This window comes from Numenius arquata, chromosome 2 (genome assembly GCF_964106895.1).
Source record: "Numenius arquata chromosome 2, bNumArq3.hap1.1, whole genome shotgun sequence".
NCBI classification, from domain to species: domain Eukaryota; kingdom Metazoa; phylum Chordata; class Aves; order Charadriiformes; family Scolopacidae; genus Numenius; species Numenius arquata.
This window is the reverse complement of record NC_133577.1, coordinates 64,447,953-64,474,948: the sequence shown is the minus strand read 5'-3', so window position 1 is coordinate 64,474,948 and position 26,996 is coordinate 64,447,953. Positions and strand designations below refer to the sequence as shown.

At 49.2% G+C, this 26,996-nt stretch overlaps 1 protein-coding gene across 1 annotated transcript; it reads right to left on the bottom strand.

Moving 5' to 3' along the window:
- Positions 1 to 5,093: 5,093 nt before the first annotated feature.
- Positions 5,094 to 26,704, bottom strand: ADA2 (adenosine deaminase 2). Its single transcript, XM_074168538.1, has 10 exons — positions 26,530 to 26,704; positions 25,139 to 25,464; positions 21,958 to 22,183; positions 14,807 to 15,017; positions 11,606 to 11,733; positions 10,404 to 10,494; positions 9,990 to 10,098; positions 8,854 to 9,011; positions 7,797 to 7,999; positions 5,094 to 6,876 (listed from the first exon to the last, which is right to left on the bottom strand). The coding sequence occupies exons 2-10, from the start codon at positions 25,449 to 25,451 to the stop codon at positions 6,723 to 6,725; spliced, it is 1,593 nt and encodes a 530-aa protein (XP_074024639.1). The 5' UTR covers positions 25,452 to 25,464; positions 26,530 to 26,704; the 3' UTR covers positions 5,094 to 6,722.
- Between the last annotated feature and the right edge of the window lie 292 nt (positions 26,705 to 26,996).

The window sequence follows — 26,996 nt, the reverse complement described above, 5'->3', positions numbered from 1 at the left end:
TAAAGCTCTTTCCGCTTCCATGGCCGGCGCTGAAGGAAAAGCTCGGCGGAGGGGACCCCCCCGGCCGGAGACCTAATAAGGGGATTTTTCACCTCATTTTTTTATCCCCAGCGCGCGGCAGCTCGCCCCGCGCGGGCCGACAGGGGTCCCCGCTGCTCCACGGCGCGCGGGCGGGGCGGGGCCAGGGGGCGGGGCCAGGGAGCGGCGGCCGCAGCCCCTCACCTGCAACTGCCCTTCCTCCTCCCCTGCTATAAGGCTCGGCGCCGCTGGGCGGGCAGCGGGGCTCCTGGCGGGATGGGGATGGGGATGGGGATGGGGATATTCTGCTCCAAAGTGACCTTTGGAGATGCATGGCAACGGAGAGGCAGTACCTTCCTCCTGGGTGAGGCGCTGTGCCTGCTAATGCCGTTTCATAGAATGGTTTAGGTTGGAAGGGACATTAAAAATCATCTAGTTCCAACCCCCCTGCCATGGGCAGGGACACCTCCCACCAGACCAAGTTGCCCAAAGCCCCATCCAGCCTGGCCTTGAACACCTCCAGGGATGAGGCATCCACAGCTTCTCTGGGCAACCTGTTCCAGTGCCTCACCACCCTCACAGTAAAGAATTTCTTCCTAATATCTCATCTAAATCTACCCTCTTTCAGTTTGAAGCCATTAGCCCTCCTCCTATCACTACTTGCCCTTGTAAAAAGTCCCTCTCCAGCTTTCCTGTAGGCCCCCCTCAGATACTGGAAGGCTGCTATATGGTCTCCCTGGAGCCTCGTCTTCTCTAGGCGAAAGAAGAGTTTGTGTGCTTTGCAGCATCTTCCTGCCGTGGATCAGCCGTAGCAGAAAGCATTGGTGTGGTTCAGGCTACCACAGCACAGGGAGGGATGTTGGAGGGGACAGCAGGGGATTTTGTGCCGACCACATGAGGTTACTTGTGCAGTGGAGACCAGAGGGCCTTGTTTCCAGCGAGGGCACCCACTGTTGAAGACGTGCCCCTGAAGAGTTTATGTGCCCCAGAGAGCGTTCCCAGCAGGCTGGCAGAGCTGCTGTATTTATTTTTACAAGGAAAGCTGTCCAACAGGCTGAAGTGCTTATTTTTAAACCAACACGGAGGGAGTTTGCCAGCGGTCGGGCACAGGCTGAGCCTGGCACACGCAGCAGGGACCGACAGAGGCATGGCTGCCAAGCACAGCACCCTGCGGCGCCTGCTTCGGCTTAGGAACCCCCATCCTCCCAGCTCCTCCCAGCAGGCAGATTTTAGCCTGCTTATCCCTGTGCTAAAAGCCCAGTAGTGTAATTTTCTCTTCAAGAGTTGAGGCTTTCTCTGTCACTCTACTAGGAGCTTCCCATTTTGCGTGTTATACGTGGATGGACCTTACAATTTCTTCTGCAGGCACATCTGGCAACAGCCGTATCCCCTAATATCCCCTGAGATGGTCTGTCTGCCCTTCTCACACCAGCCCACAGGAGACTCCCTCTTCTTCCCCTGTCTGCACTGTACTTTGATGTTTCCCCCACCCCCTTACATAGCTGCTTTTAAAGACAAGCAAAACAGGCAGTTGCCCACAGCCTTCTCCCGTGGGTTCCTATGTAAACTTTGCAGCTCTGTTTTCCCTGGACTCCTAGCCCTGTCATCACTCCCCCCTTCCTGACCTTCTAACAGCCCTCTCGAATGCAGCCATACCTTTGGTGTCTTTTCTTACCACAGAGGCTCTAATGGCCTGAATCAACTCCCCCCCTCTCCCCCCCCCCTCAGTTTATCTCTTCTCTTTCTCTGCTGCAGCCTGCTCATGGAATGATGGACAAGCTAAAGGTTGAGAAAATACAGTAAAATGCCTTTCTTATCCTGTAATGACCAAGGGGGAGGACACAGCCTGATAAAAATGACAAGCCAGAAGAATTGAGAGCCAAACCATTCATCTCGCTGTCCCTCAGCGGACAGAAAACACTTGATAGACCTGCCATGACTGCAACTGCTGCAAGCCTAGAAAGAAAGGAATTAAGTACTGAGCCAATTAAAGCTACAAGTTTCTGGCCAACGAAATGTCCTTCTGCTACCTGTGAAGAGACTAATTCAGAGACTTACAGGAGAAAAAGCTGAAGCAGGCTGAGCATCAGAAGCTGGTGGAATACACCTCTATAGCCTTGTGTTTTATGGCCAGAGGGCTTTGCTTAGCATCTGGCATCTGCGTAGTCCCACTGCAGTGATGGAGGCTCACGTGACATATAGATCCAGCTGCTCACTTGGGCCTATCTCTATTTTCAACCAGCTACTTTATTCCTCTGTTTTTATTGGCATGATTTTTGATGGCAACGACTAGCGCTAGATCAGCCATTTCCTGCCGGTGAGTGACCAGGAGGCAAACATTTCATTTGCTAAAGTGCCCCAAAGGTAGTCTAAGCTGCTCTGCAACAAAACACCACTAGACCTGTGACACGGTGTGCTGCAAACAAAGCTCCATCCTCCTCCCATGTAAATAAATCGAACCTGAAGAGGCCACAGGGAGAGACCAATGAGGGGGATAACAGGCATAAGGCTTGTCACATTCCTATGGCTGCTTGAAGTAAGCAGCACAGAAATCTTCATGGATTTTCTGCTCTCCTTCCTTGGTCCTGAGTCCAGACGGAGACTGAAGGAGGGCACTTTCTACCCCTTTAGGTCTGCCCTGCTCAGCCTCCCACCACCCTTGTGGCTGCCTCCAATGCTGCTTGTCGAAAGACCTCTCTCATCTCAGGCCATCAGGTTCTCAGCTGGTAGGAGAGGTAGCACAAGCAAGTCATGTCCGTTGGGCAGTCTCTATACGAAAACACAGCCCAAAGCTGGATGAAGCTACCATGTGGTTTGGGGAAGGGGGGGGGGCTGGGGGACCTGCGTCATGTCTCTGCCAGGTTGACTCCACAGCATATTAGCCCTCTGGATCAAATATCCCTTTGCACCACATTGTGAAGACATTTTGGACCTCCTCCCATAATTGTACTCCAGGCTGGGTGATGTGAAACATCCCCCCTCCACTGCGCATTCCAGATTAAAATCTCGCATGAAACACAGGTATAGAATCATAGAATCATAGAATGGTTAGAGTTGGATGGGACCTTAAAGATCATCGAGTTCCAACCCCCTTGCCATGGGCAGGGACACCTCCCACTAGACAGGTTGCTCAAAGCCCCATCCAGCCTGGCCTTGAACACTTCCAGGGATGGGTCATCCACAACTTCTCTGAGAACCTGTTCCAGTGTCTCACCACCCTCATAGTGAAAAATTTCTTCCTAATATCTAATCTAAATCTTGCCTCTTTCAATCTAAAGCCATTACCCCTTGTCCTATCACTACATCCACAATTAAAACAGGTTTAAAAATCTAAAGATATACTATGTTCTGAAAGAGGCAGGCAAGGAGGCATTAGATGCAATGTATTTGCTAGCGAATGTGAGCAGGGAGGCAAGGTACTAAGGATAAGGAAATGGACTGGCAGCAAAATCCTTGTAACGTTACTGTGAATGCTAGCAGCTGGGTCTCAGTAAAGCCCCAGAGCCAACTTTACCTGAAGCTTTGAGGGATATCTGAATGGATTGATCTTTTTTAGTGGCTGTGATTCAGCCTAGATCCCTCCTCCTTTGCACACCTAGGGTTAGGGAGGTGGGGATGCAGTCTGGGCTTGTCAATTTGCACATTTCTCCAAAATAAGGCACGCTCTAAGGAAGAGTTGATGCCCAGCAGTAAAGCAGGCTGGCCCTCCTCCACTCTGACTCTTAAGGCCCTAAAAATGGTTAAAGCCCATCTGCTGCCAGAGGACTCTTGGGAAGCTGCAGTCACCACACGTGTCAATGCCTTGTTCAAGCAGGGATCCAGGGAATGCTGTACCAATGGAGTCAGGCGTCTCCATGAAGTTCAGGGTCACATTTAAACATATGTGATCAGGATGGGAAAGTTTCTGCTCTCTGACCAACCCTAAGATGGATACCTTCAGCAGAAGTGGAGTCACTAGGCTAGTCACAAATGCAAACATAGCCCTGTAGGGTCAAGGTTCACCTTTCTGAGGGCTTCCTCTGAAGATCACCTCAGGCCTGTACAATTTTAAACCCCCAGTGATTTCGGTGCTGTAATCCCAAACAGCATCACTCACTGGTGGCTCCAGACCCTGGGCCACATCATGTCACTGTTCCTGATGCAAAGTAGGTAAACGGCCAAGTGCACAACAGGTTTTTCCTAGGCAGGCAAGAACAAACTGGACACAACAGTTAAACTGGTCCCAGCAAGTGTTTGGCAAACACAAGATCTAGCCCTGCTGCTAATGTGGGTAATGAGGAGGGAGGGCTACAGGTAACCAAAAGGCCATCAGTGGTTCAGGCCCTCAAGAGACCACGTGCAGGAAGAGCTGAAACCTTTCTACTGTGGCAGAAAAGGAAGGGACGTGGCTCAAACTATGTTGAGGAACTCAGCTCCTCCTGCACTGCCTCTGTAATGATTAGCTTCACCTTGGCAGCAAAGAGGCTCATTTAAGTCATGGCAAATGAAAGATCTTCCTCTATCCACATATAGCAACACTGAAAGATCAGGGGACTTGGAGGGACACGGCTTTGTGTCACTGGTTAGCAGCCATTTCACCTGTTTGCAGCAGTTTTCCTCAGCAGCACTACAAATAAGGCATTTCCCAATTCAGCATTTATAATCTGACCATGATCCAAGCCTATCTTGGGGACTTTAGACTGAGCTCTGTATGCAAAATCCAGAAGAGAAGGAGGAAAGGTGACTCTGCTCTGGCTCCTCCTCCATTATAAAGCTCGTTCCAGGACCAGCTGTGCATCAAGACCCAGGAAAGGCCACTGGGCAAAGAGCAGCTGATGATGATTCAGGGGAAGGTCTGGGGTGTGTGGGCAGAGAGAGAGCGAGCTGAAGCGGAGGCAGCTCTGGCTGAAAAGGGCTCTCAACACCCTTGGTTACTGAAGTGTGTGACTGGGTTGTCCCTTTTTGTGGTTTTGCATTGCTGGCTTTCGCAATGCAGACACCTTTGGTTTGTTGTGGTTTTATTTGTTTTTTGTTGTGGGGTTTTTAGTGTGGGTTGGTTTTTTGTTTCTTTTTTTTTTTTTTTTTTTTTCTTTTCTCCCCTGGAGATGAACTTGCAGCCTGTGAAATGCGGGCAATTTAACATGGGCTGAGCAGCTTGATCCGCTTTTCTAGTAAGTATATTTGCCTCCTGCTAAGGTGTTTTAACCAAGGTCAGTGGAAATAAACACTATGGCCAGGCAGCTTGGGACAATTAGCAGAAAACTTAAAGAGAGCCAATTTACCCGAGCTGGTCAGATCAAGAACAGCCCTCACAAGTCTGAGGCTCTGAGGAAGGAGACATCTTTCAGCAGGAACTTTTGTAAATTCTCCCTTGGCTAATGCAAACCAGCATAATTGTACTGAAGTCAGGGAGAGACACTGGTTGATCCTGGCTGTGTGCTTGGGGTATGTATGCTGGTGGATTTTGCTGAATTTCTTTAGCATCTTGATTAAGATTTCCTTTTTTTAACCTCCCTGCAACTAGTTCTTCTCCTGATGTTTTTGATGTTGTTAAGCAAGGGAATCTGCTTGTTCAGACACTATTTATTGGGTAGTTGCTGCAATACCTTTTTGCCAAAGAACTGGAAAGTCCTACTACAAAGGTCCAAGTGAACAAAGTGGATATCCATAGTGTGAGAGTAGTTCTCCACCAAGGTGAAAATCTGTCTGACAGGCTGAATAAGGCCACATTTGCACTCTGATTAGGTGACAAAGGCTGGTGGAGGAACCCCCTGAAATCAAAAGGCACTTCCTATAAATGCAGAGGCTTGTGTTAACATGGCCCAGTGCAGAGGGACAGTTTTAATTAAGCAGGATCGGGGTGTTTTTTCTCAGCTGAAAAGTGTTTTAGCTTCTTTATAGGCTGCCCAGGGAGGTGGTGGAGTCTCCTTCTCTGGAGACATTCAAAACCTGGCTGGACAAGTTCCTGTGCAATCTGCTCTAGGTGGACCTGCTCTGTCAGGGGGGTTGGACTAGATGATCTCTAGAGGTCCCTTCCAACCCCATGTGATTCTGTGATTCCTTGTGACCAGAGGACAGGAAAAGATCTTCCAAGAAAAAAACTCAGCAAATGAGGCACCTCTTTTTGGCTTTATGATCACCATGCAACCAGGCTTAAATGTTCTGGGAGCAAGTTCCATCAGCTCTTTTCCAGCCATAGTAGGTCCTGAAATAGCAGGCATCAGACCTATGACTGGTTCTTCGACCTAGCAGTGCTATTTTGGCAGCAGGCCCAGGGTTAAACATAACAAGAGTCATTTTCAGTCCTTGCTCTCCTGAAGGTCAGTGGCCCAAATGGTTGGATGTTTGTCTTAGCTGTTTCCGGACAAGGTCTGCATTTTGTAATGATAAGGCGAATTTCAGAGATCCTCATGTTGGCAATGTCCTGCTAAGTCTAATTAGAAAGCATGTATTTCCTGAATAAGGATGTCAGGATTTGGTCATGGGCGGTTTTTAATTGTTTTGACTATTTTGAGCGGGGTACTCTTTTGTGGCTGCTGTAAGGGCTCACTGCTCCATTTCATCTCCAGTCCATGACTGTCACAGGATAGCGCAGCTCATACTTAGCATTAAGCCCATAAAGCCTAGCTTACCAGAATCGCCCATTGCCAGGTGAGACTTCGAGGTTCTTTCATCTGCTCAGGTCACATGGAAGAAGCAGTCTCCCTCTTAGCAATAAGCCTGGCTCACTCTGGCTTGCCAAATGCCTTCTGAGGTGTGTCTCCTCCCTTCTGAAGCTCCCTCAAAAAGCTATCAGAGAGGTCAGCCACAAATTGGTCCCATTTTTTCTGCCAGAGCTCTTTGGCCTTAGATTTCTCATCCGGTAGCATGGCACTGTATCTGTGAGGAGTAGAGAAGTCAGTATCAGACAGGAGACAAGGAGGGCGGCTATTTCAAGATCAGTAGCCAAAATGAAGAGGCAGGAAGCAGCAACAGATTAACCCTTGCAGGACATGCCTACACCGCACAGACTAACAGTGTAAAGAGCCTTGAGCTCCTGCCGGCTGGGCTTATGCTGGGATGAGAAGCATCATGACCATATCAACAGCCACTGAGTCCTGCACCATGAGGACAAACAGCTCAGACAGCATAAGCTGGTTGCACCCAATGACTAGTACAGAAGAGATAGCGCTGCTGTTGCTTTCAGATGTCCCCTGGGCTTGGTCCAAGTTGGTAGGAAATTAGAGTATTTGTTGTTTCCTTGGTCGTGCGGGGACTTGGGACTGGCATGAGGAATGGCAGGGGATTTGGCAAACAGACAAGAATCTAGAAACGTACAGAAAGAGCCTGGGTACCATATCCGAACTATTTTGGGACATTCAGAGCTGTCCAGATAAACAGAAAAAGTGGTTACATATACCCAAACTACACGCTGGTAGATTGCTTTCCCATGTTTCCCCAATCAGCCATGGCAAACCCCGCAGCAAGTCAGATTTTGAAAGAAATAGACAAGTGATAAAAAGACATTAAAATTTCTCCAGAACCAGGTGATGGAGGAAAGTTCGCAAAGGATGGAAAAGGAGGAATAAATTGAGACACTGAGTTAGAGGAAGGCACTCAACGGCACAAGCAGAAGAGCCTCTGGGGTCTCTGTGTACTGCCCTTGGAGGAGACATGCAGAGACTTTGGATCAATGGAAGCCCAGCTCATGTGGCAGAGGAGACCCTGGGGCCAAAACCCAAATACAGCAGGTTTCCAGGGAGCAAGCTGATAGTCCCCTTAGTATTACTATGGCTTGATGAGACAGGTGAGGAACTTACTTTATGGAGTTGAGTGCAAGTTGTTTTAAAGTCCTCAGATCAGCTTTCATCCCTCCGATGGCCATGAACACTTCGTAGAAGTCATAGGAGACGCCCTTTGCCCCAAAAATAGGGGGATCGTCGGGGCTGATCACAATGGGGTGCCCTTCAGCCATGAGGTCAGCTGCGGGGTGGCTCCGCAAGTCAGCTACCAACAGCAGGACCTTGGTGGGGAAGGGTGGGAGGCAATATGATGTTGGGTTACTGCTGTAGCTGTGTTTGCATTACGGCACCCATCACACTGCGTACCTGCTGTAGCTGCCTGTGTCACCAGGTAGTCATCAGGGAGGAAGAGCCTCCAGAGGGCTGTTCAGAGCATGTTAGGCGTTCTGCTCTGAACTGCCGCAGAAGGAGCCTACTTGTCTCCGCTGACTATACAAGGAGATTTGTTTCTTAAATTAATGACCTAAATCAAGGCCAGTGTGGGGAATTCTGCTTATTTACAGAAATTTGGCTGTCACTGTTTCAGGAACAGTTTTTTGGTTACGTATTTGCCATGACACTTAGCTGAGGGCATCTGGAGCTGGTATCAGGGTTCTCTCCTGAAAGGCTCGCACCAGTACATCTTTACCCCAGAGCATCCTTTCTGCTGCGCCCAGGGGACAATGTGCACCACGCTAATGTGTTGCAAAAGAGTTCCCCCTGGTTATGAATTCTACAAAACCAAAAGGACTCTCAGTTGCTATCCCAGCTTCTCAGCGTCCTGGCTTTGAAGTATTTTCCCTTATATCTTTTTAGGCACCTCCCTGGCTCTGGGCCTCATCTCCAGTAGGGAGGACCCTCCCAGTTTCCTCTGGATAGGAATTTAAATGATTTTGAGCTGACTGGCATTACAAGCCTTAACCACATACAGCGTGTGTCTATGTAACAGACTGCAGTGCGATGTGGTACAAAGGAAACTGAGCCTGCCTGAGTGCACCAAACATCTAGCTGACCCCCGTTCCTTGCTGCTCCTAGCTGCCATGGTACATCCCATTCCAGTGTCCCAGTCCCAAGACCTAAGCTTTTACCAACATACCTGGTTGGAGATGGGACAGACTTCTACAGGAATATCCTTCTTCAGTGACAAACTTCTGGCTACTGGGTGTTTAATGAGGGCAAGTCCGTGGCCAATCCGGCTGGTATTCAGTAGCAGCGCATCCAACACATTATTGTCTACAGAGGTGCCCTGCCAGTCTGAGCAGAGATAAGTAAGAATCACCGCAGTGCTGTGAGGAAATATATCTTCTCAAACCGCTAGGTGGTTTTGTTAATAAATGTCTTAGTTGCAAGGTGAGAGGGTTGGCTCATGCTCCGAGTTCCCACTTTACGTTTTCAGTGAAACAGGGGTCCATATCTACTCAGGACATTGCTCAGCGTAGAGATACCCACTCAGCTCATCTGGCTTTAAATGTCCACAGTATTGCTCTTACAGCTAAGCTAATCACGCTGGTCTCTGTTTGTAGTTAAGGGAAAGGAGGGAACATTTCTGGGGAACAGACTGTGCACCAGGATGAGATGGATCATACCTTAGAAGTGCCTGTTACTGTCTATGGTTGGAAAGTGAGCCTTGGGTAACTAGTCCGATGTAGACATCTTTTTCTGTAGATGTCAACATGCAATAAGCATAACACACAAGTTAGACACAAGTGTCATATGTGGTTGGGATAAATCCCACCCATACAGACTGAATAATATATTGCCAATAATAATACATTTCCCCAGGAACGAAGGGCAATGATTGGTTACTTTGATGAGTGTGTTCAGTTAAGACTTGAGGCTGGCTCAGACATGCCTTCACCTTAAAATGTAAAATAATGGTTGAGGAATTCTGCTGCAGCTGTGGATGGGAGATGAGTGCTGCTCCAAGGAGGAAATGGCTACCAGCAGTAACTCTTGCAGCATGACTCCATGTTACACAGAGGGCAAAAATGCTGAGCAATGTGATGCCTGCAGTCAAGAGCAGGGAGCAGGTAGGGGACGTGCCAGATAGGGATGCTACAGCAACAAGCAGATATCAGGAGAAGCGTAGGGAAACCTGATGACACACATGCACGCATACACACATACACACATCCCATCATCTTCATACAGCCAGGCTTACTTTTCTGTGCTTTGCAAGACTTCACCTCTTGCCTCTGTAAGCCATAACAGGCTGTGAGTCCTCATGCTTACCAGTCTCCCCAGCATGGAAAAAGTATGGCAAGTCGACCCCCAGGGAATACGGGATGGTCAGGGCATCCTTCAGGTCCCATAAAGAATGACCTTCATCCTCATCACCAACCTGGGGGAAATAGGAAAAGTATTTTTGAACACGTTCTGGAAGGTGGTGGGACTTATAACTATATATCACTGAGGTGCCAACTGTACTGAAATTGCAATGCTGTGGGATAGGGAGCTGATTCTTCTAGGGGATTTTGTCAATTAACCTCAGCAAAATCCTTAGCTGGAGGATTTGCGATTTATTTACACTGATTTCAGTACAGCAGCAGAGGATCTGGCTCTGGTATAAAACGTATGCTGTATAATACGTGTAGTTCTATTGCACCTCTAGGGGTTAACTCGAAGCCACAGAAGAAATACGGTTACCAGGTCGAAGCCTGCCAGGGTGTCTGGGAAGCGGTCTCTGAGTTCCATGGCAGTGACGATGGCTTCTTTAATCTGGGAAACATTCAGCATCCTAAAGAGCAAGAGAGAGAAAGCAGCGCAGAGGCTCACTCCCACTGGGCCTGCCTTCTTTGGGTTTGAGTTGTGAAATGGGGCCCCCAGGGGTGTTTCCAAAATGCAACTCTGACAACCAGCTTCAGGTCTCCAGAGTAACAGCAATAGAAAATTGATATTATGAAAGTAAACCCCTGAATGACCAGGAAATGCCTGGCTAGACCCTGCTGTCACTTGAGTTGAGGCACACTTGTCTAAGACTCACTGGCTTTCCCATCTACCAAGCAGGGAACACAACAGGATGGAGAGAAAATGTGTACATTTTTTTTTTCCTCTTGACTGTTTTGCTGGGAGGTGGGACAGTAGCTGCATTTCAAGAGAGTTTTAAATGTAGATATTTATTTTTTTTCTCAGCCCTGTCGGACTTAAACATCACAGTGCATTTTGCAGATGGACTCTGTCCATACCCAAGCTGGCCAGAGGCAAGCCAGCTCTGAACTGGCAACAGCATCGTGCCGAGCCAGAGTGAGTAAGTGCTGCTGAGAGGTCTGTTATATTTGCTCAGGATCACCTCACATGACTTCATGGCATCTGGCTGACTTGGAGAACAGCCTTGTGCCCGACCGTGAACAGCAGCACGAACATACCGTACCAAAGGCTGTTGGGAGAACAGTGTTTGCAGGGTCCCACGAGGACCTTTGCAATACCCAGTGCCCATACTCGGGCACTGCTGTCACTGCTTCAGCTTCCGCAGAGAGGAGGAGTATGTCCAGGCTCGGGAGGAGAGCACACAGGGTTTGGACACGCACGCACACAAGCAGCCCTCCCCTTAGCTCATTCCCGCACCCAGGGCTCACAGACACTTGCTTGTCTCTCCAGAGCACGCCATGAGCTCACCCTGGTCATTTCACACGTACGCAGACTTATATAGATGATTTCTCACCCTCAGCCTTTCACGTGTGCCAGGGAATGCTTTGGGAGTCAAAACCCCAGGTCTGACGATGCATGTGGGCATTGCTAACCAACTGTGACACTTCAGCCCAGCCCTCAGCATCTCTTCTCCTGGCCTGGACCCCTCTCCCCCTACTGCCACCTCCGCCGTAGCACAGCCAGCCCCGCTCAGCCTCTACCTGTGTGCTGTAAATATAATCTTAGCTCCAAGAAAGTCAGGGTGTTCCTTCACAAACTGCCTGGTCACCTCTCGATAGGTTGCCACAGACCATGATTTATTGTGCCGGGTGCCATCCAGTTCATACACCTGTAGGACAAAAAGCACATGGCAAGCAGAAGTTGGAAGAGGTGTTTTATTGGAGGGTGGGAGAAATGAACTGAAAAAAACCTTGGGAGAAGCAATGTGCTGTGATCTTGGCAACAGGGTGGAAAAAAGCAGTTAAATCTGTGCAGAACATTTTCTTCTTGAAGACTTTACCAGCTGGCAAGAATCAAGGAATGGTTTTCCTCCCTCCTATGTGATACAAGAAACTAGTTTCTCCATGTTCAGACATGGCAAGCAAGTGCCCTTGAGTACCCAGAGGAGACCACGACCTCTTACTCATGTCTGTATCAAATGCTGGAGCGTTTTGTCCCGTCTGGCGGCTCACACACGCTCTCTGCCTTGCAGTGCCAGTCTGTCAGCCAAGGCAGCCCCAAGGCACGCGAGGGCTGAGCTCCATAAGCTACCAGCTGGGCTGGGCTTCTGCTCCCCTCTGCCAGAGGTTTGCTCCGTGACCTTGAGCCAGTTGTTTAGTCTTGCCACGCTTTCCCAGTTCTCTGGCTGCGAACTGGGAAAAATAATCCTTTTGGCATGCTCTGTCTCATCAACTTACTTTGCGAGTTCCCCACTACCAGGGCTCAATGCGGGGCTTGTGCCCTCATTTCAGCAGGGGCATAGACCCCGATTGATGCTAACCCACAAAGGCCCTGCCTGGCCTTGCTCATGAAGGGTGGCTGAAATCACTCTGTCTGTTCCTTTCTTATCCTTCTCGCCTTTCTTTTCTCTTTCACCCTTCTCCTCCACCCTTCAACTGGTCCACTCTGCCTTCTTACTTCCCCTGGGGTGCTGCCCCTCGCAGCGATGCCCCTTGCCAAGTCCCTGTGCTCTGTCGAGCTGTGGCATCCCCTTTGCAGGTGGCCGCAAGACGCTCAGGGGGAAATTTCCCCTGCTGCAGCCCATGGGAATGTGAGTCTTTACACAGCTGAGTTTGCAAACACAGCTGGGTTTGGGGGCTTTTCCACAATGTTTGCTGTTTCGCACTAAATCCCGACGTTCATTTACATTACTTCAGGGGCCGCTTCTGGCAGGCTTTGCTGCAAGGCGAGCTTTTGCAGAGTGTCAGCGCTGTTGTCCAAGCCTTGCAGAGGATCTTCAGCCCCGTAAGCATCTCGCTGTTCCCATCACACCCTGCTCACCTCGACTTTCACGGCGAAACGCTTCCCTTCCCTCTCATCCCCGCTCCAGCCTAGCTGGCACTTCGCTGCCCATTGGGGCTGGCAGTCCAGCATGTCCCCAGCAACTTGCAGCCCTTGCAGAGCTACCCGGGCTGTAGGCAGCCTGTCTGCCCGTTCCTCGCAGCACGCAGAGCTGCCGGGTGCGAGTAAGCCCGGGGGGCTCTGGAGGCTCCCACGCCTGGAGCCAGCATCAGGAGCTGGATGGGAAGCAAATTTTTCCTGCCAAGCCTCTCTTCAAAAGACATTACATCCATGTCTAAGGGCTGCCGGTAAACGCAGGGTATTTTCCAGTCAGGCCCACGCACTGCTATCATCGCAGATACTCTTGGCCCGGAAACCTGTGTGACCTGGGGGGATGCCAGCACTCACGCTGTCTCACAGCGCAGGAATTTTGACATTGCTGCTGTTTCCTCTTTCCAGGTACCCCAAAGACAGATGGTGACTGAGTTCAGGGCAACTGGCTCATGACCAATCCCCAGCAAAGTAAGGTACATATAAGCTTTGCAGTCTTTTCCCCCTCCTTTTTTTCTTTCTTTTCAATACAGCCTTCTCATCTCAGGCACAACAGAGCAGCCCTGACACTGAGCCCTATTTTTCTATGGGGCCAGCCTGAGACACAACAGGGCAGGGTTAGGCAGCCCCGCTCCCCAGCTGTTGGGGTGGAGGCAGGCACAAAGCCAGATCAGCCTCCAAATTTGTCACAGCACCTGCCTGTCTGCTCATGGGGTGGCTGTGGAGACCTGCCCATCAGCAGCAGCGGTTGCTGGAGTGCAGACATTCATCTGCAGCTGGCCGGAGCCCGCCGGCCATTGCATGCAAGGGCAATGATTTAAGGAAGTTGCTGGCAGGCATGTTTGGGAGTTGGGCCACTGGTAGGACATCAGTGTGGCTGCTCCATCCGCCTAACACTGATGTGCCAGGAGCAAGCTGGTTCCTGCGTTCCCATGCATGGCACACCACCGCCACCTGCGTTCTTCGGGTGCTGCTGGATGGACCTTGCACAACAGCTTCATTCCCATGCAATGGACATGAAGGTGGACAGTGTAGTGAGGAGCGGCAGCCTCAGTTCATTCATTTTGGCAAGGAATCTGTCCCTCTAACAGATCTCCCATCCCCACGCCGCCCCGCTTGGAGCTGGCCTGGAGAACTCTATGGAAAAGGTGTGCCTGCAGTGTTGACATTGCCACCAGGAAAGTGGGAACCATTATAGTCAAAGAATGATGGTGGCATCTGCTGGTGCTTGGGAAGGCATCGGGGCAGTGTGGGATTGTAGGACAACTTCACCAGCTCCAGGCAATGTGCAATAAGAAAGGTGTAAACTATTACCAACAGATTTTAGTGTTAGTGGCAATGAAAAGAGCAGTTCATACTTCACATAGCCAAAATTTTAGGCTGACTGCAAATTGTGGAAGTCTGTGCTCTGCCAATTAGTTTACTAGCCTGTTCAGAAAAGTCATTCTGAAATAAGTTATAGATTTAAAATAACATAACTCTTCCAGAATAAGTCTCTATTCAAGATGGGAAAGTGTTGCAGAAGAGCTGCTGCAGAACAGGTGATTCTGGTGCAGACCTGCCGAGATGCATCTTCCCAACCAGCAAGATTTCGACCCAGCTCCCAGTCAGACTGTACAATGCAGTCTTGTGCTGTTGCCATAGTAGGTATCTTCCTTTTCCTTAACCATTAAGAACAAAGTATCTCTCACTTTCAAGCTCTCGCCTATGCAAATCTCCAAGAAAGGCCTTTGAATATGATCAAGGTTTTCCAGCATCCTTAGAAGGGCAGGTATGCAAACATCCAAAAACTAAATTCAAGATAGGGCTTGAGAAAAGTTACGGAGAAATAAGGATTGAAAAGAATACTAGAGAAGCCAAAAAATACGTACCGGAGGCAGGATAGCTCTTATCTCGACATACTGTACGTTATCTTCATAGAGCTCCAGCAGCCCCTGGTAGAAATAGGCCTTGAACACAGGTGCATAGCAGATAAGTCCAGAGGCAATGAGAAAGACTTCTTCAAATCTTTTCCAAATGAAAGCCTGAGAAGGGTAGGCCAGCTCAGGGGTATCCGTCACCAGGGTCAAGTTTCTCAGCAAGCTGCAGAAAAGGGTAAAGAGAAGATGAAGAATGAGAAGAACAATCAAGACAACTGGCTTTCAGCATGCAAAAAGCCAACGGCTGGCAGCTGGGTGTTCAGTACAGGAAGAAATAGGTTTCCTCCAAGACAGGCGTGAGTTTTATTGTCAGAGACCAAGCTTTGTGGATGTGACACTCTCCCACCTGCATGCTCTGGGGTGCAGCAGGGCAGCAGCTGTGATGAAGGAGGCACATGTTCTTTGGGCAGGACCAAGGAAAGGTACAAAGCCATTCCTGCCACAGTAGGGGCCCAAGATCTACCTCGGAGCCTTTTGGCACTGCAGTACAACAGGCGTAACAACGGCTAATACAACTAGGAAGCATACAGGTCGTTTTTCTGCCACCTATATTTACTCCTCTAATGGCTGGTACAGATAATAGCTACAGGTAAAAAGTCATACACCACATGTTGAGCAACAAGCAGGGTAAGACTAGGTGTCCAATGCCCACACCTTCCTTTTTCGAGGGCAAAATCTTGAGGAGTAATGGAGTTACAAAAGCAAATATGATGTTTTTATATCATAAGAATTGCACTCTGCCACCCAGGGTTATCCTTAACCCAAAAGTAGGCTAGTACATTACTCCTGCAGACAATATATTCTCCCAAACATCTCCAATGCATGTAAAAAGTTATGACACCTGGCCCTCTGTTCACCACCCAAAGGCAGACTGAGTCTCCAGGAGATGCCATGTGCTGGGCCACCACCAACCTGCTTACTAAGCCTGTAACTTGCCCTGGTAGCTTCGTATTGTCAAAATATGTCATCTAATATAAGCAGGGGGAAAATGATTGTGAATCAGAAATTCTTTCCCCCCCCCAGTAGAACAAACCTGATATCCTGCCTGCCTTGCTGGTAACTTCTTCAGCTTTGTCTGCTGGGAAACAACTGATAAGAATTGCGGGTCCTGGCTTTTCCTTAGTGGGACGGAAATATATTTAATTCCTCCATAGACTCAGCTGGTGTATAAGCCTCTTTCAGAAATCCAGAGAAGCGGTGGGTAGTTTTATCAAGCAGAGTTTAAGGGAGCCAGTAATTGCAAGATTATCTAGTTGTGGGTGACAGCTTGCATTTAGGACAGGGTGAACCTCTGTGCCACAATGCTCTCATCTGACAAGCTGATAGCCTTCATTGCGCATGAAGCCTTGCCTCTGGCAACAACCCTCCTCCCTCCGCCGGTGGCCACCTGAAGAAGAGTGTGTAGTAAATTTCTCAGGCTGGTGGACAAAGTCTAAATGGTGAATATTGGGGGGGTGATTAACTTCATTCCTGGGTGGGCAAACTGAAGCCACCACAGCAAGCTAAGGAGCTGTCTGGTGGCAGGCAGGTGGGCTTACCAGTCCAGCCAGGCCTGATGCTTATGTAGTGTCAGGGGCTAAGCAGGTTCAGATAGAAATACCTTCAACCATGCTTCTTCTTTCACCCGAGTCTATTGTTTCCTCTCGATAACAGCTACTGATCTTTAATAATGTTTCATGTTTGATGCCTTGGCCCCCATCCTCGTGCAGTGCTCTGCTCTGTTATACGGGAGATGTGGGTTTGATTTGTGCTCTTATTATCTTCTTCCAGGAGGCTTCTGTGGATGGAATTAAAATCCTCCCTCCTACAGACGTAAAATGTGATCTGGTCCAAACTCATAAACTAAGACATTCTGGGCAGGGACATCCCTTTTGAGTCCCTCCATCCCGCCCATAAAACAGGACCCGTTCCTCCAGCATCTGCCTGCTGTTTTGCTCTCTAAGGCCCCTCTTCCAGTGGCTGCAGTTTTATTTCTTCTGCACTCTCCTAATTTCTTTGCAGGGAAATAGTTTAGAAAGGAAAACTGTACATAAAAGAGATGCTTGTACCACGTTAAGGATGAGATTTTAAATGCTCAACAGCCAGGAAAATTCAGAGTTAAGGTTTCCACAGCAACTTCAGCTCTGCCCTCCTGCGCATTACAATAGGGGCTTTGGTGCCATTATCACAGGACACTGGGCAACCCCAGCTACTGTTCAGTAATCCATGACACCACACTGACCAAGCTGGACCACAGCCGGGGCGGGTGGCATTATCGGTCAGGCGGTGAGAAGCGCAGCAGCAGCAGGAGACACCAGAGCATCACCCTAGAAACCAGGAATGCAGAAGCCAGAGGCATCTTGAAGGCGCTGATCCAGCTGCCGGAGCGGAGAGGGTGTGCTGCATCTTGGCGGGGAAGGGAGAGGAGGTTTCATGTGGGAAGAGCTGGGGAAAGCAGACTTCTCTGCTCCCTCCCTGGCCTCAGCCCTGGCCGAAGGGCAGCTCCCCACCAGACCCACATGCCAGCAGAGAGCACCTGCCCGGAGCCGAGCGCTGAGTTCCCACCAGCCCTGCAAGCACCGAGGGAAAAACCTCCCCGTGGATCAAAAGGCCGTGCAAGCCCGTTCTCGCCACCCCGCACAGCTTCATTTCAGATAAGAACGGGTGGCTCGTCGGGCTCCCACCGCTTTCTCCCCTTGCCCTGTGAGAACTCAGCTCCTCCAGCAGCGAGCGCGCACAGGGCTCCCCTCCCTGCCTTTAAGTCTAGCTGTACAAACTTGTGGTTGTTTACTTAGCCTGTGCTCTTGGGCTAGAAACAGCAATAAATCCCCACACCGCCCTGCTCCTGAAAGCACATAAATCAAATTGTGCTTTTTTTATAATCCCCTTCCCTTTGAGACTGATTATTGATCCCTATAACTGTTGAAGATTTATTGCATAATAGTGATCCATCCTTGATAACTGGACAATCTCCTAAGGGTTCAGGGGCTTTTGCCATCAGTAGCTCATGCAGATGAAGCAAAGCTTCATAAATACATTTCTTGCTTATTTTCTGGAATGGGCCCTTGCCAGCGATCAGGTGCAGACTACAAATAGCCTTCCATGTCATGTCATATATGCACTGAACAATGCTATTGCAATGCATATGCCCAAAGGGGCACAACTAAAACGACCAGCTAAGGATTATTTATTTTCAGCTCTGGTTTTGCTTTCTCTTTTCCTGAGGTGTTTTTTTTTTCCCTAACTGTTTTACTTTCTTGCTCTGTATAACGCAGAAGCGGTTTTGTTGCCTTGTTTTTAAAGGGATTCTTTTTGCTGCTTCTTTTTTTCTGTTCTCGATGGGTAATTATACCCCTCTCCTCACCGTAGTATCTGAATGTCTTCCAGTGGTGCATTAAATAGTGTGACTAACATCTGTCACATGTGGTTCATTCGCTTTCTCTCTCTCTCTCTCGTCCCCTCTTCTTCTCCCCAAGGGGAGACTTGTAGAGGGAGTGGAGTGCTTTGTTTCTGTAGAAGATTTTTATTCTTTTTCTTTTCTTTTTTTTTTTTTCTTTTTTTTTTTCCCCCTTGTAATGCACGCATCGCCCTATTTTTCTGTGAGATAAGGCAGTCGGAGGACACAGAGGGGAAGGTGATGGCGGTCGGGGCAGCAGTTAGCGCCCAGGGGAGTTGTCCCCGCAGCCTCGGCCGTGGTGTCAGCTCCCTCACAGATGACTTCATCCTGGTGATAGAGAGCTCCGCTGGGCCGCCGGAGCTGCGCTGCTGGGCACGGCCTTAATCCGGGGAGGCGGGGGGTTGGGAGGAGGTGGTGCGGTGGTATTTTACAAATATCTGGAATGTCAATGCTGTTTCCCTAAATATCTGGGGGCATGCTCTTGCTTTAGAAACCGTGGCCATTATGTTGCATCTTGAGGAAAAAAAAAAAAAGGCGTTCTCCTATATCGTAATTGATTGTGAAGTAAATAAAGTGAGGATTATTTTTTCTTTCGAGTCTCCAAGCAAAATTCCCTTCCTCTCTCTGCCTTCTGGGCCACGGTCTCCTGACTCTCGTAATAGCATCCTTTTGGAAGCTTACCAGTAACAGAATACTCCAGGGTCTTGGCCCATAAGACGTGTGTTTTGAATAGGAATGATTGAACCTTCTTTTGAGGGAAACAAACAAAAAGACTTCCTTCCAAAACACACACACACATATGTATATGTATGCATATGTACCTAAAAATGCAAACAGCAAAAATGTAATGCAGATACCTCTCTCCCTCACCCCTTCCTCGTCAGGAATGCAGTAAGGTGAAAGAGGTGCAGCATCTTGCAAACATTTCCATTGTTCCCTTCACATTTGCTGATCCACCCTGTCTTGCATGAGAGCCCTTCCCTGCTGCCATATTCCCTTGATACTTCCTTGAAACCACCCAACTATCCATCCGTTCCTTCCTCTGACATCTGCTTTCTCTCAGCTTGTCAGTGCTCAAGGGCAAAGAGGAGTGCAGGGAAGACGTAGCCTGGGATGCACATGTTCAAGAGACTGGGAGAGTTTCCAGAAACTGAGAAGCAGAACAGATTGGGGCCTATTCCTGGCTAGAGACCTATTTCCAGGCGGCCAAAAAACATTCCTAACCCCTAGACTAGTACCCGGGGATTAGATGAAAATAGGAGGGGAAGCGCCTCAATGTGGCTGTTGTTCATGTGTTCGCACATTACGTGCAATGACTCCTCTGCGATTTTGTGGTGATGAGCACAGAAGGGCAAGAAATGAAGGACAACATACTCAAATGAGTAAGTCTGAGCACCCAGGATGCGAGAGATCCACGTTTGTACTTGGCTCTGGCACGCATTTGCTGAGGAAAATCACTTCATTGGTCTCTGCCTCGGTTTCCCCTCTGCCCCTGGGGAAACCCTTGTAGCGGGGTCTGTCCTGTGTCCCTGTGCAGTGCCTGCCATCCTGAAATCCTGGTGTGACTTGTGGCTACTAGGCGTTGTGGGACAACTAATACAAAAGAAGAGGAATGTGATAATACTGCTTCTGAAAAGAAGTCCTGTTCCCAAGCAGGACCATAGGGAACCAAAGAATGCACAGCTCCACCCTCCTAGGTGTATAGGATGCTGTGGCCTCTAGCTCACACTATGGAAATACATCCGAAAAAAAATACAACAAAGGTTTGCTCCTGAGACAGTTCTGAAATACCAGCCAAGCAATCGCTTGGGCTTTAAGGAAGTGAAGCTGTTTCAAAATCCATTCTTTTGCACATTATTTATGGGTCTCCTGGTGGGGTTGAAGAGAGCGAGTGCCATGGTCCTTCCCTCATCACCACTCCCAGTAGAAATGGAAGGGAGGTAATGGGGAACCAGTGCTCTCTATGGAAGACGTATATAAGTGACTTCACACTAGATCTTATTTTTTCACCACGTGTCAGGGCAGTTGAGCCTCAAGGTATAAAAGGTCAAGAGCCCTGGATCTGGCTCTTTGTCTTCTGGAAGTGCTTAGACCTCTGCAGAAGATGGGTGGTGGGTGCCCTAGAGAGTCAGGTCCCTCTACCCTGCCCCTTGCTGTTGCTGGGGAGGGAAGGCAATACCATGCCAGAAGTCTGGTAGCTCCTCAGCTTCTCGACCTGACCTCCTTCCCAGACGTGTAGGGCACAGAGCCCAGACAGCTTCCATGTGGAGTGGACACCAGCTCCCTAAGTGTTAATAGGTCTCTTAAAAAGAGCACATATACTTACTGAAGACCACTACAGTAAAAAACATGAAGTTTCACTTAGGAAATGCTGTAATTAGGGTCACTCGCGTCACCTTAATCCAGCCTTCTCCTAGTGTGTTGGCATATCTTTAATTACATGACACCCCATACTATTTTTTTCCACGGGACCCCAGCCCCCCAGAGCCCTGCAGATGGCCGTGCCCTCTGAATGGATCACTACTCAATATTTTCCTTTTGTCCTCATCACTCAGTGTCTGACTTCATGCATTATTTAGCGTGCTCTCTCCAGCCCCCTGGACACCACACAGAGCTACATGCTTCCTCCTGACCTTTTTGGTGAGGCTTTGTCCTGGGATCAATGGCCCCTGAAGGGGGAGATAGGGGTCTCTCTTCCTGCCACCACCAGTGGAGGGGGAACCAGGTTGTTCCCACCCACCTGTATGTGATTAATTGGTAGGTGGCTGCTGAGCAACCAGCTAACACCTGGTACTGATAAAAGCCTGCCAGCAGTTAAGGTAGGAGCTGCCTGGAGGGAAGGGAGCTCCTGCAAGAGAGTGAGTGATGCCTTGGGGAGCCATCTGAGGTGTGAGCTCCTGGACAGCTATAGAAGGCCTCACCTGTAACGCGAGAAGCTTTGTTAGCAGGAATGTGTTGAGGTGGGGAGTGCTACCAGGCAGAGGACCTGCGTGTAGGGTTCATTGGCTCAACCAGTGCCCAGGCTGAGACCTAACCCCTTGTCTGAGGGTAGGAGGACAAGTTGCAGTTTCTGGTGCTTGAGGGTCCTGTTGGAAATTAATGCCACATGCTTCAGTGTGGTGGGTACCAGTGGGGTTTCAAAGAGAGCCCTCAGAAAACAAGGATAGTGTTTGGAGGAGTAGGCTGAGTTAGGTTTTCTTTTGGGTTGCTTTGGGTTTTTTTTGCTAGTGCAGTAGCTAACATAAGTATTTCACCCAACTTCTTGCTCTGAATCAAGACAAAGACTTTACAAATGGCTTCTCTGCTGTTGGGGAGAGCCCGTTCCTCAGCTACTTGACTTCCTCATCCTGTTCTTGGGTACCTTGAGGGATGAGGCAAGGTCATTCACCATGCAGCCCTGCCCAGTGCTGGGAACACACCCAGCCTGGGTGCTGAGGAGAAGTCACAGGTCATATAAATCTACTTAAATCCCTGTCTTCAACATGTTTGTGCAAAAGGCTAGAGTGCACAGAAAACTTCAATTTTGATGGTCTCTAACTCTGGTGTACTTAATGCTGCAGCTTTCAAATTCTTACATTGCTATTTGCTTGTCCTGTGTATGCAGCTCTAAGCAGAGTTCCCTGCGTTCAGAGCAGCAAGCAAATGGGAAAGTTGGACCAGAATGATCCTGTTGGCTACACAACGCTATCATGAAGTACTGTCAGGCTTGCAACTCCTCATCACTTACCTGCGATCGAACTCGGTCACGTTGCGCAGCTGTTTCCGGTAAGTCTCCAGCAAAACCCACTGGGAGCACTGGGCTGGCACTGGGTGAGGAGGGTGAGGCTTGGAAAAGTGAAACCGAACGGTGCCCGTGTGGGTGAAGCAGATGTAGCAGTCGGGGAGGTAGGTGGCATTGTATACTAGCCAGTCCACGCTCAGGATGGCATAGTCATGCAGGTGTAAGACAGCACCTGGTGGGAAGAGAAGCATATCCTAATGAGACAAGGCAGCTGAAAAACAGGAACAGAGTTTTAATGTGATAATAGTTTGAGTTTGCCCATCCAGGGGCATCTGGAAATGCTTCTAGGTGGCTGCGAGTGACCTCTCCCAGCAGAGGGACGGAGTGGCTGCTCTGCCTCCCCCATGCTGGGAGATGTGGCCCCCTCCACATCAAATGCGGGGCAGGCAGAGCATGACAGTTCCCTGGGAGCAGAGGGAGGGGGGAAATCAATAGGGAGCTCTACTTCTCCACTGGGATGGAAAATGCTCCAAGTTATTAAAGGTCTTTCAGACAGACTTTGCTGTGAGCTGGCTCGGGCCCCACTGATTTAAAGAGGAACTCGCACAGTAGGCAGCAGTTTACAAGGCATACTAGCTGACTGGCAGACCTGAAGCAAGCCTCTGTATCTAAGCCGCTTGAATCCCAGTCTCAGTTTCTGCATCTAGTCTGTGTCTCTTCTTTCATCTCTTTGAAACTCTGGCGCACACCAAAATACCAGTCCATGACATGCCAGGGAATTGCATTTGGATGCAGAAGTACCATCTACTTCTACCCCTTATCAAAAGCATGCTCGCTGATGTTCTGCATCTGCTGCTGCCCAGCACAAAGGGCCCTTGAGATTCTCTGTTATTGTACAGTGTGTTGGCAACTGCCAGTCTTCCTGGCATAGGAAGCGTCCTCTGCGTGCTCATCTTCCTCAGCCCATCCTTTCGTTTTGCTGAAGATCACTTCTTTTGCAGAGACTTCCTACATTATTGGTGCTTGAACTAAACTTCACCTTCATTAAAGGAAGATACTGTGAGAGCTAAAGTCTTAAAGATATGTATTTTATTAGCCTAGGGGAGACCTCAGATCCAAAATAATTTTGGGCCCCATAGGGGTAAAGGGAGAACATGAGTAGGAGAGAAAACCAGAAGACTGGTACGTGTGTGATATTAGACAAACTACAAGACTATAATCTATAGTGGATTAATCTAACATAGACTATAATGTCTATAATCTCTCACTATAGAGAGTCTGACTGTTAAGATGCTGAACAACTGTGGTTACTGCCCTCACCAGAGCTAGCATGATGGAATGGGCAGGCCACAGCTGTCTAGATCTGACCCTTCTCTCACTGGCAATGCCACCCTCTTTCCTATGTGAGCAGCAATAGAAATTACAATAGTGCTTGAAACAACAGTAGTTCCCCCAGGGCTCTAATCTGCACCTCTAAGACTAGGTCCTACTCAAGCAGTTACAATCATGTGATCTTGGCCCTAAAAGCTTACAGCTCTTGTAAAGATTCTAAGAACCCATTTTAGCATCGCCTGGATTCAAAAGTTAATTTTTTTGTTTTGATTCCTCCTTGGTATCAAAGTTATCCCATTGAAGACGGAGGTACTTTAAAATTCCTTACTGTTCCATTCAACAATGAAAGGGTAATGGCAACTCTGACATCTCAATCATTTATGGTAACAGATTAGGATGCTGCAAGCCAGGGATCCTCATTCCACATCTAGAGGCTGGGAGGGAGAAGCTGGGAAGTGAGGAAGACAGCTCTTATCCATGTGCCACTTTCACAGCCCTGCAAGTGAAAAATGCTCCTGTGGAGAAGCTGACCCCCAAATCTTCTAAAGCAGGCCACCGGCCTGTTTCCAGGCAGTCACGTGGGCAAGGCCATAGGAATCTGCATCTAAAGAAGGAGCACCTGGAACAATGGACATAGCATTCAGAGTCACAGGGATATTGACAATGTCCGCTGCAACAGTTTTGTATCTTTAACTAAAAAAAGCCACCTTGTTCAAAAGCTTCCTTACTGAATCAGGGATGTAGAGGGAGAAGCTAGTCAGTTAGGAGTCAAGGCCTTCCTCCTGTGGTCATCTCAACCTCCTGCTTCTCAGCTGAACTGTCAGTGGCTCAGGGACATAGAGACACCCTAGGCTTCCTGCTACACAGCCTAGGTGGCTTGGATTTCCACTTGGCTAAAAATATCCTCTCTTCCTTTCCATCACAACCCTGAGCTTTCAAACGCTGCTTGTCAGAGGGTGCACAGAGCGATATGGCAAAGGTATCGGACAATCTCATCCCATTATCTAGCTTAGAATGTTCCAGATGCCTTAAAAACTATGTATGTGCTGCAGAGTGCAGAAGCCCCTTTTGGCATAGGGCATGGCAGCCCATTAGCACGTACCTTGATGCACAGCAAGGGAAAAACAACATCTCTTAAACTAAAGACAAGAGGAGAAACGCCTGCCCTTATAAGCCGGGATCTCCTATAAGTGCACAGAGTAGAACATGACTAAAAAAGACTAAGTGAGATAATACAATAGCTTCTATATCCTATTCTGCAGGTCACATCAACACAGGCTTTGGCTTCCGTTCAACAATTAAAAAAAAAAAAGTGTTGTGTTGGAGGTAGCACCTTCCTTCTTTAGTGCTCCCAGACTTTCCAATAGGCTTCCAGGCCTGCTACAGAACCACCTGCGCAAAAACTTATTGAGCGATGCAGCACTTCTGGCTAAGAAGTGGGTTAAGGCAAGGTTGGTAGCATGTCTGTGGTGTGTGTGGAAAAAAGGAAAGGCCCTGGCTGGAGCACGTGGAACAAATACGAGTGTCTGATGTCTTGCTGTCATTGCTTCCCCTGCCCTTTCTCCACACTTGAAAGGCTGAAGGATCCATATTGTAAGTTATAGCAAATGCTACAATTGCTGGAAATGTGCATTCATCCAATCCATCCCCCTCTTCCTCTCTCCCCCTGCCCTGTCCCCAAGCTCAGAGGCAGGGCTCTTCCTGGAACCCAGAGAGAGCTTGATTTACAGCTCTCATAGGCTCGCCTGCAACCAAAGGTCTGCCACATCTCCTCACGCTTTGTCCTAGCTCTGGCATAGAAAGCAGAAGGTGAGAGGAGGATGACTAAGACAAGCAACCCTTAGGCCAAGCCTACCTTTTGGCATGCGCTTTAAGATGCTGAACACCGTGCTTTGATCGATGAGGCCTTTTGCCCGAAAGAAGTGCATGCTTGGAGGAAACTGTCCCGTAGTCATGGCTGTTGCAACCTCCTCCTTCTTGAGGTCTACGAGCTTTGTACTGAGCTCCTGTTCCTGTCTACTCAGCACCAAATTGCCGCCTGTCTGATGGGCTTTCTCCTCCTGCATTAGGGAGTCCCGGTCCTTCCAGAGTGGGTTGGGAAGGCAGAGGGAAGCCAAATTCAGGAGAAGGTATGCCAGGCTTATGCCTAGGCTGGATGGAGGCTTCATCTTACTGCTGCACCTGGAGGGGAATAAAAGAAAATCGGAGCACTAGCATAGGTCAGAAGGTGACATCTTAGCAATGACCCCTTGGGATGTTAAACTGCTGGCCCATCCTGCAGAAGTAGTGGGTTAATTGGATGTTCAGTACTGGGGCAGCATCTGGTAGCTGTGTCCCCTGTATTTAGGAATGGGCATTCATGCACTCCCCATGGTACTATCTTCACACAGCAAGACTGTGGGGAGGGTGGAGAGGAGATGTTGCTCCCCAGGTCAGGCTGGCAGCACGCCACACAGACCTGCAGTCTGGCAAAGGTCTCGCCCTGGAACGGGGAAGTGCTCTGAGGTCAGGTCTCTGACTTGCTAGCTGGGATGGAGCCCCCACGGAATAAGGGGTGCTGGTGACAAGGTGCCAGCTGTGCTGCCAGCATCCCAGGGAGGGAAGCAAGGAGCCGTAACACTTAGGTGCTTTTGGTTTTTGCTTGAGCTAATCAGATCCTGATTCCTTACAGTCAAGACCTTGTTGCACACTGTAGTATATTCTAGCTATCAGAGGGGTTAATTTATGGGCAGAAACCCCCTGGCTTCCCCTGCAGTGACAGAGGTGTGTCCCTTCCTTTCAATCCCAGAAGAAAGGGGACGGAAGGGAGACCATGGGAGTAGTAAGAGATCAGAGGAGACAGGCTCATGTGAACTCGGAGAACTCTGCCCTTCCCAAAAAAAGCACAGCTGCAATATAATCCTTCAACACCAGGATTTAGTGACCCTCTGCACCAATCTCTCCAGACCAAAGCAGGCTGGAGAAAGGCTCAACATTTTGAAATGGTCCCCTGTGAATTACTTAGTAAGTCCCTGTCTGAGCACATGTTTTCTGCTTCCAGCCTCTCCTCCACCCGTGGTGCCTCCAGCCCCTCAGCCTCTCTCCCATCAGTGGGTCCAGGGAGATGAAGATGAGCTGGGGGAGTAATCTGCTGGGAACGGGGTGGGAGGGTTTAGACACAGCCCTGTGTCAGGCCTGGCTCTGAACTTAGCGAGAGAAACATCCTGGAAGGCGCTATCTTATCCCTGGTGAGACTGACTCACTTACTGTTAATTTTCCTCCTCCTTGCATCCAGAGCTCATCCAGCTGCCGCCCCAGAGAGCAGGGAACAGTTATCTCTCCTGCAAGCCGGCACTGTCCCAGCAAAGATAAAAAGAGTCGGGATCTGTCCCAGAGTTGGCGGAGCGAGGCTCTTGCCGGCGCAGACAGTTCCTCTTCCTGTGCTGTCACTCCGGCTTGTTCAGCTTTTATTTATCCCCGGCCCTACCGCTTCATGAATATATAAAGAGGAGGAGGAGGCAGGGGAGGTTATGAGAAAGCGGGACACGGGCGCCCGAGCAAGCTGAGCTGGGAACCCGGGAGGCCAAAACAGCGGGATCACCTACGGGAACCCCTCCAGCTCCCACAAAGAATAGAGGTGGACTCTTTAACCCGTCATTGCCTGCCTGCGAGGCCACCAGGAGCTTGTTTGTGCAGCCTTCCCACGCACCCTGATACACACATGCAGCTTCTAA

Bases quoted from the DNA above. Each gene is read 5' to 3' on its own strand.
- ADA2 (XM_074168538.1), bottom strand. From the start codon at position 25,451: ATGAAGCCTCCATCCAGCCTAGGCATAAGCCTGGCATACCTTCTCCTG. The intron at 11,734-14,806 runs GTACGTATTTTT...TTTGTCCTACAG, and splicing joins TAAGAGCTATCCTGCCTCCG to GTGTATGAACTGGATGGCAC. The intron at 10,099-10,403 runs GTAACCGTATTT...TATTTCCCCCAG, and splicing joins CCCTGGCAGGCTTCGACCTG to GTTGGTGATGAGGATGAAGG.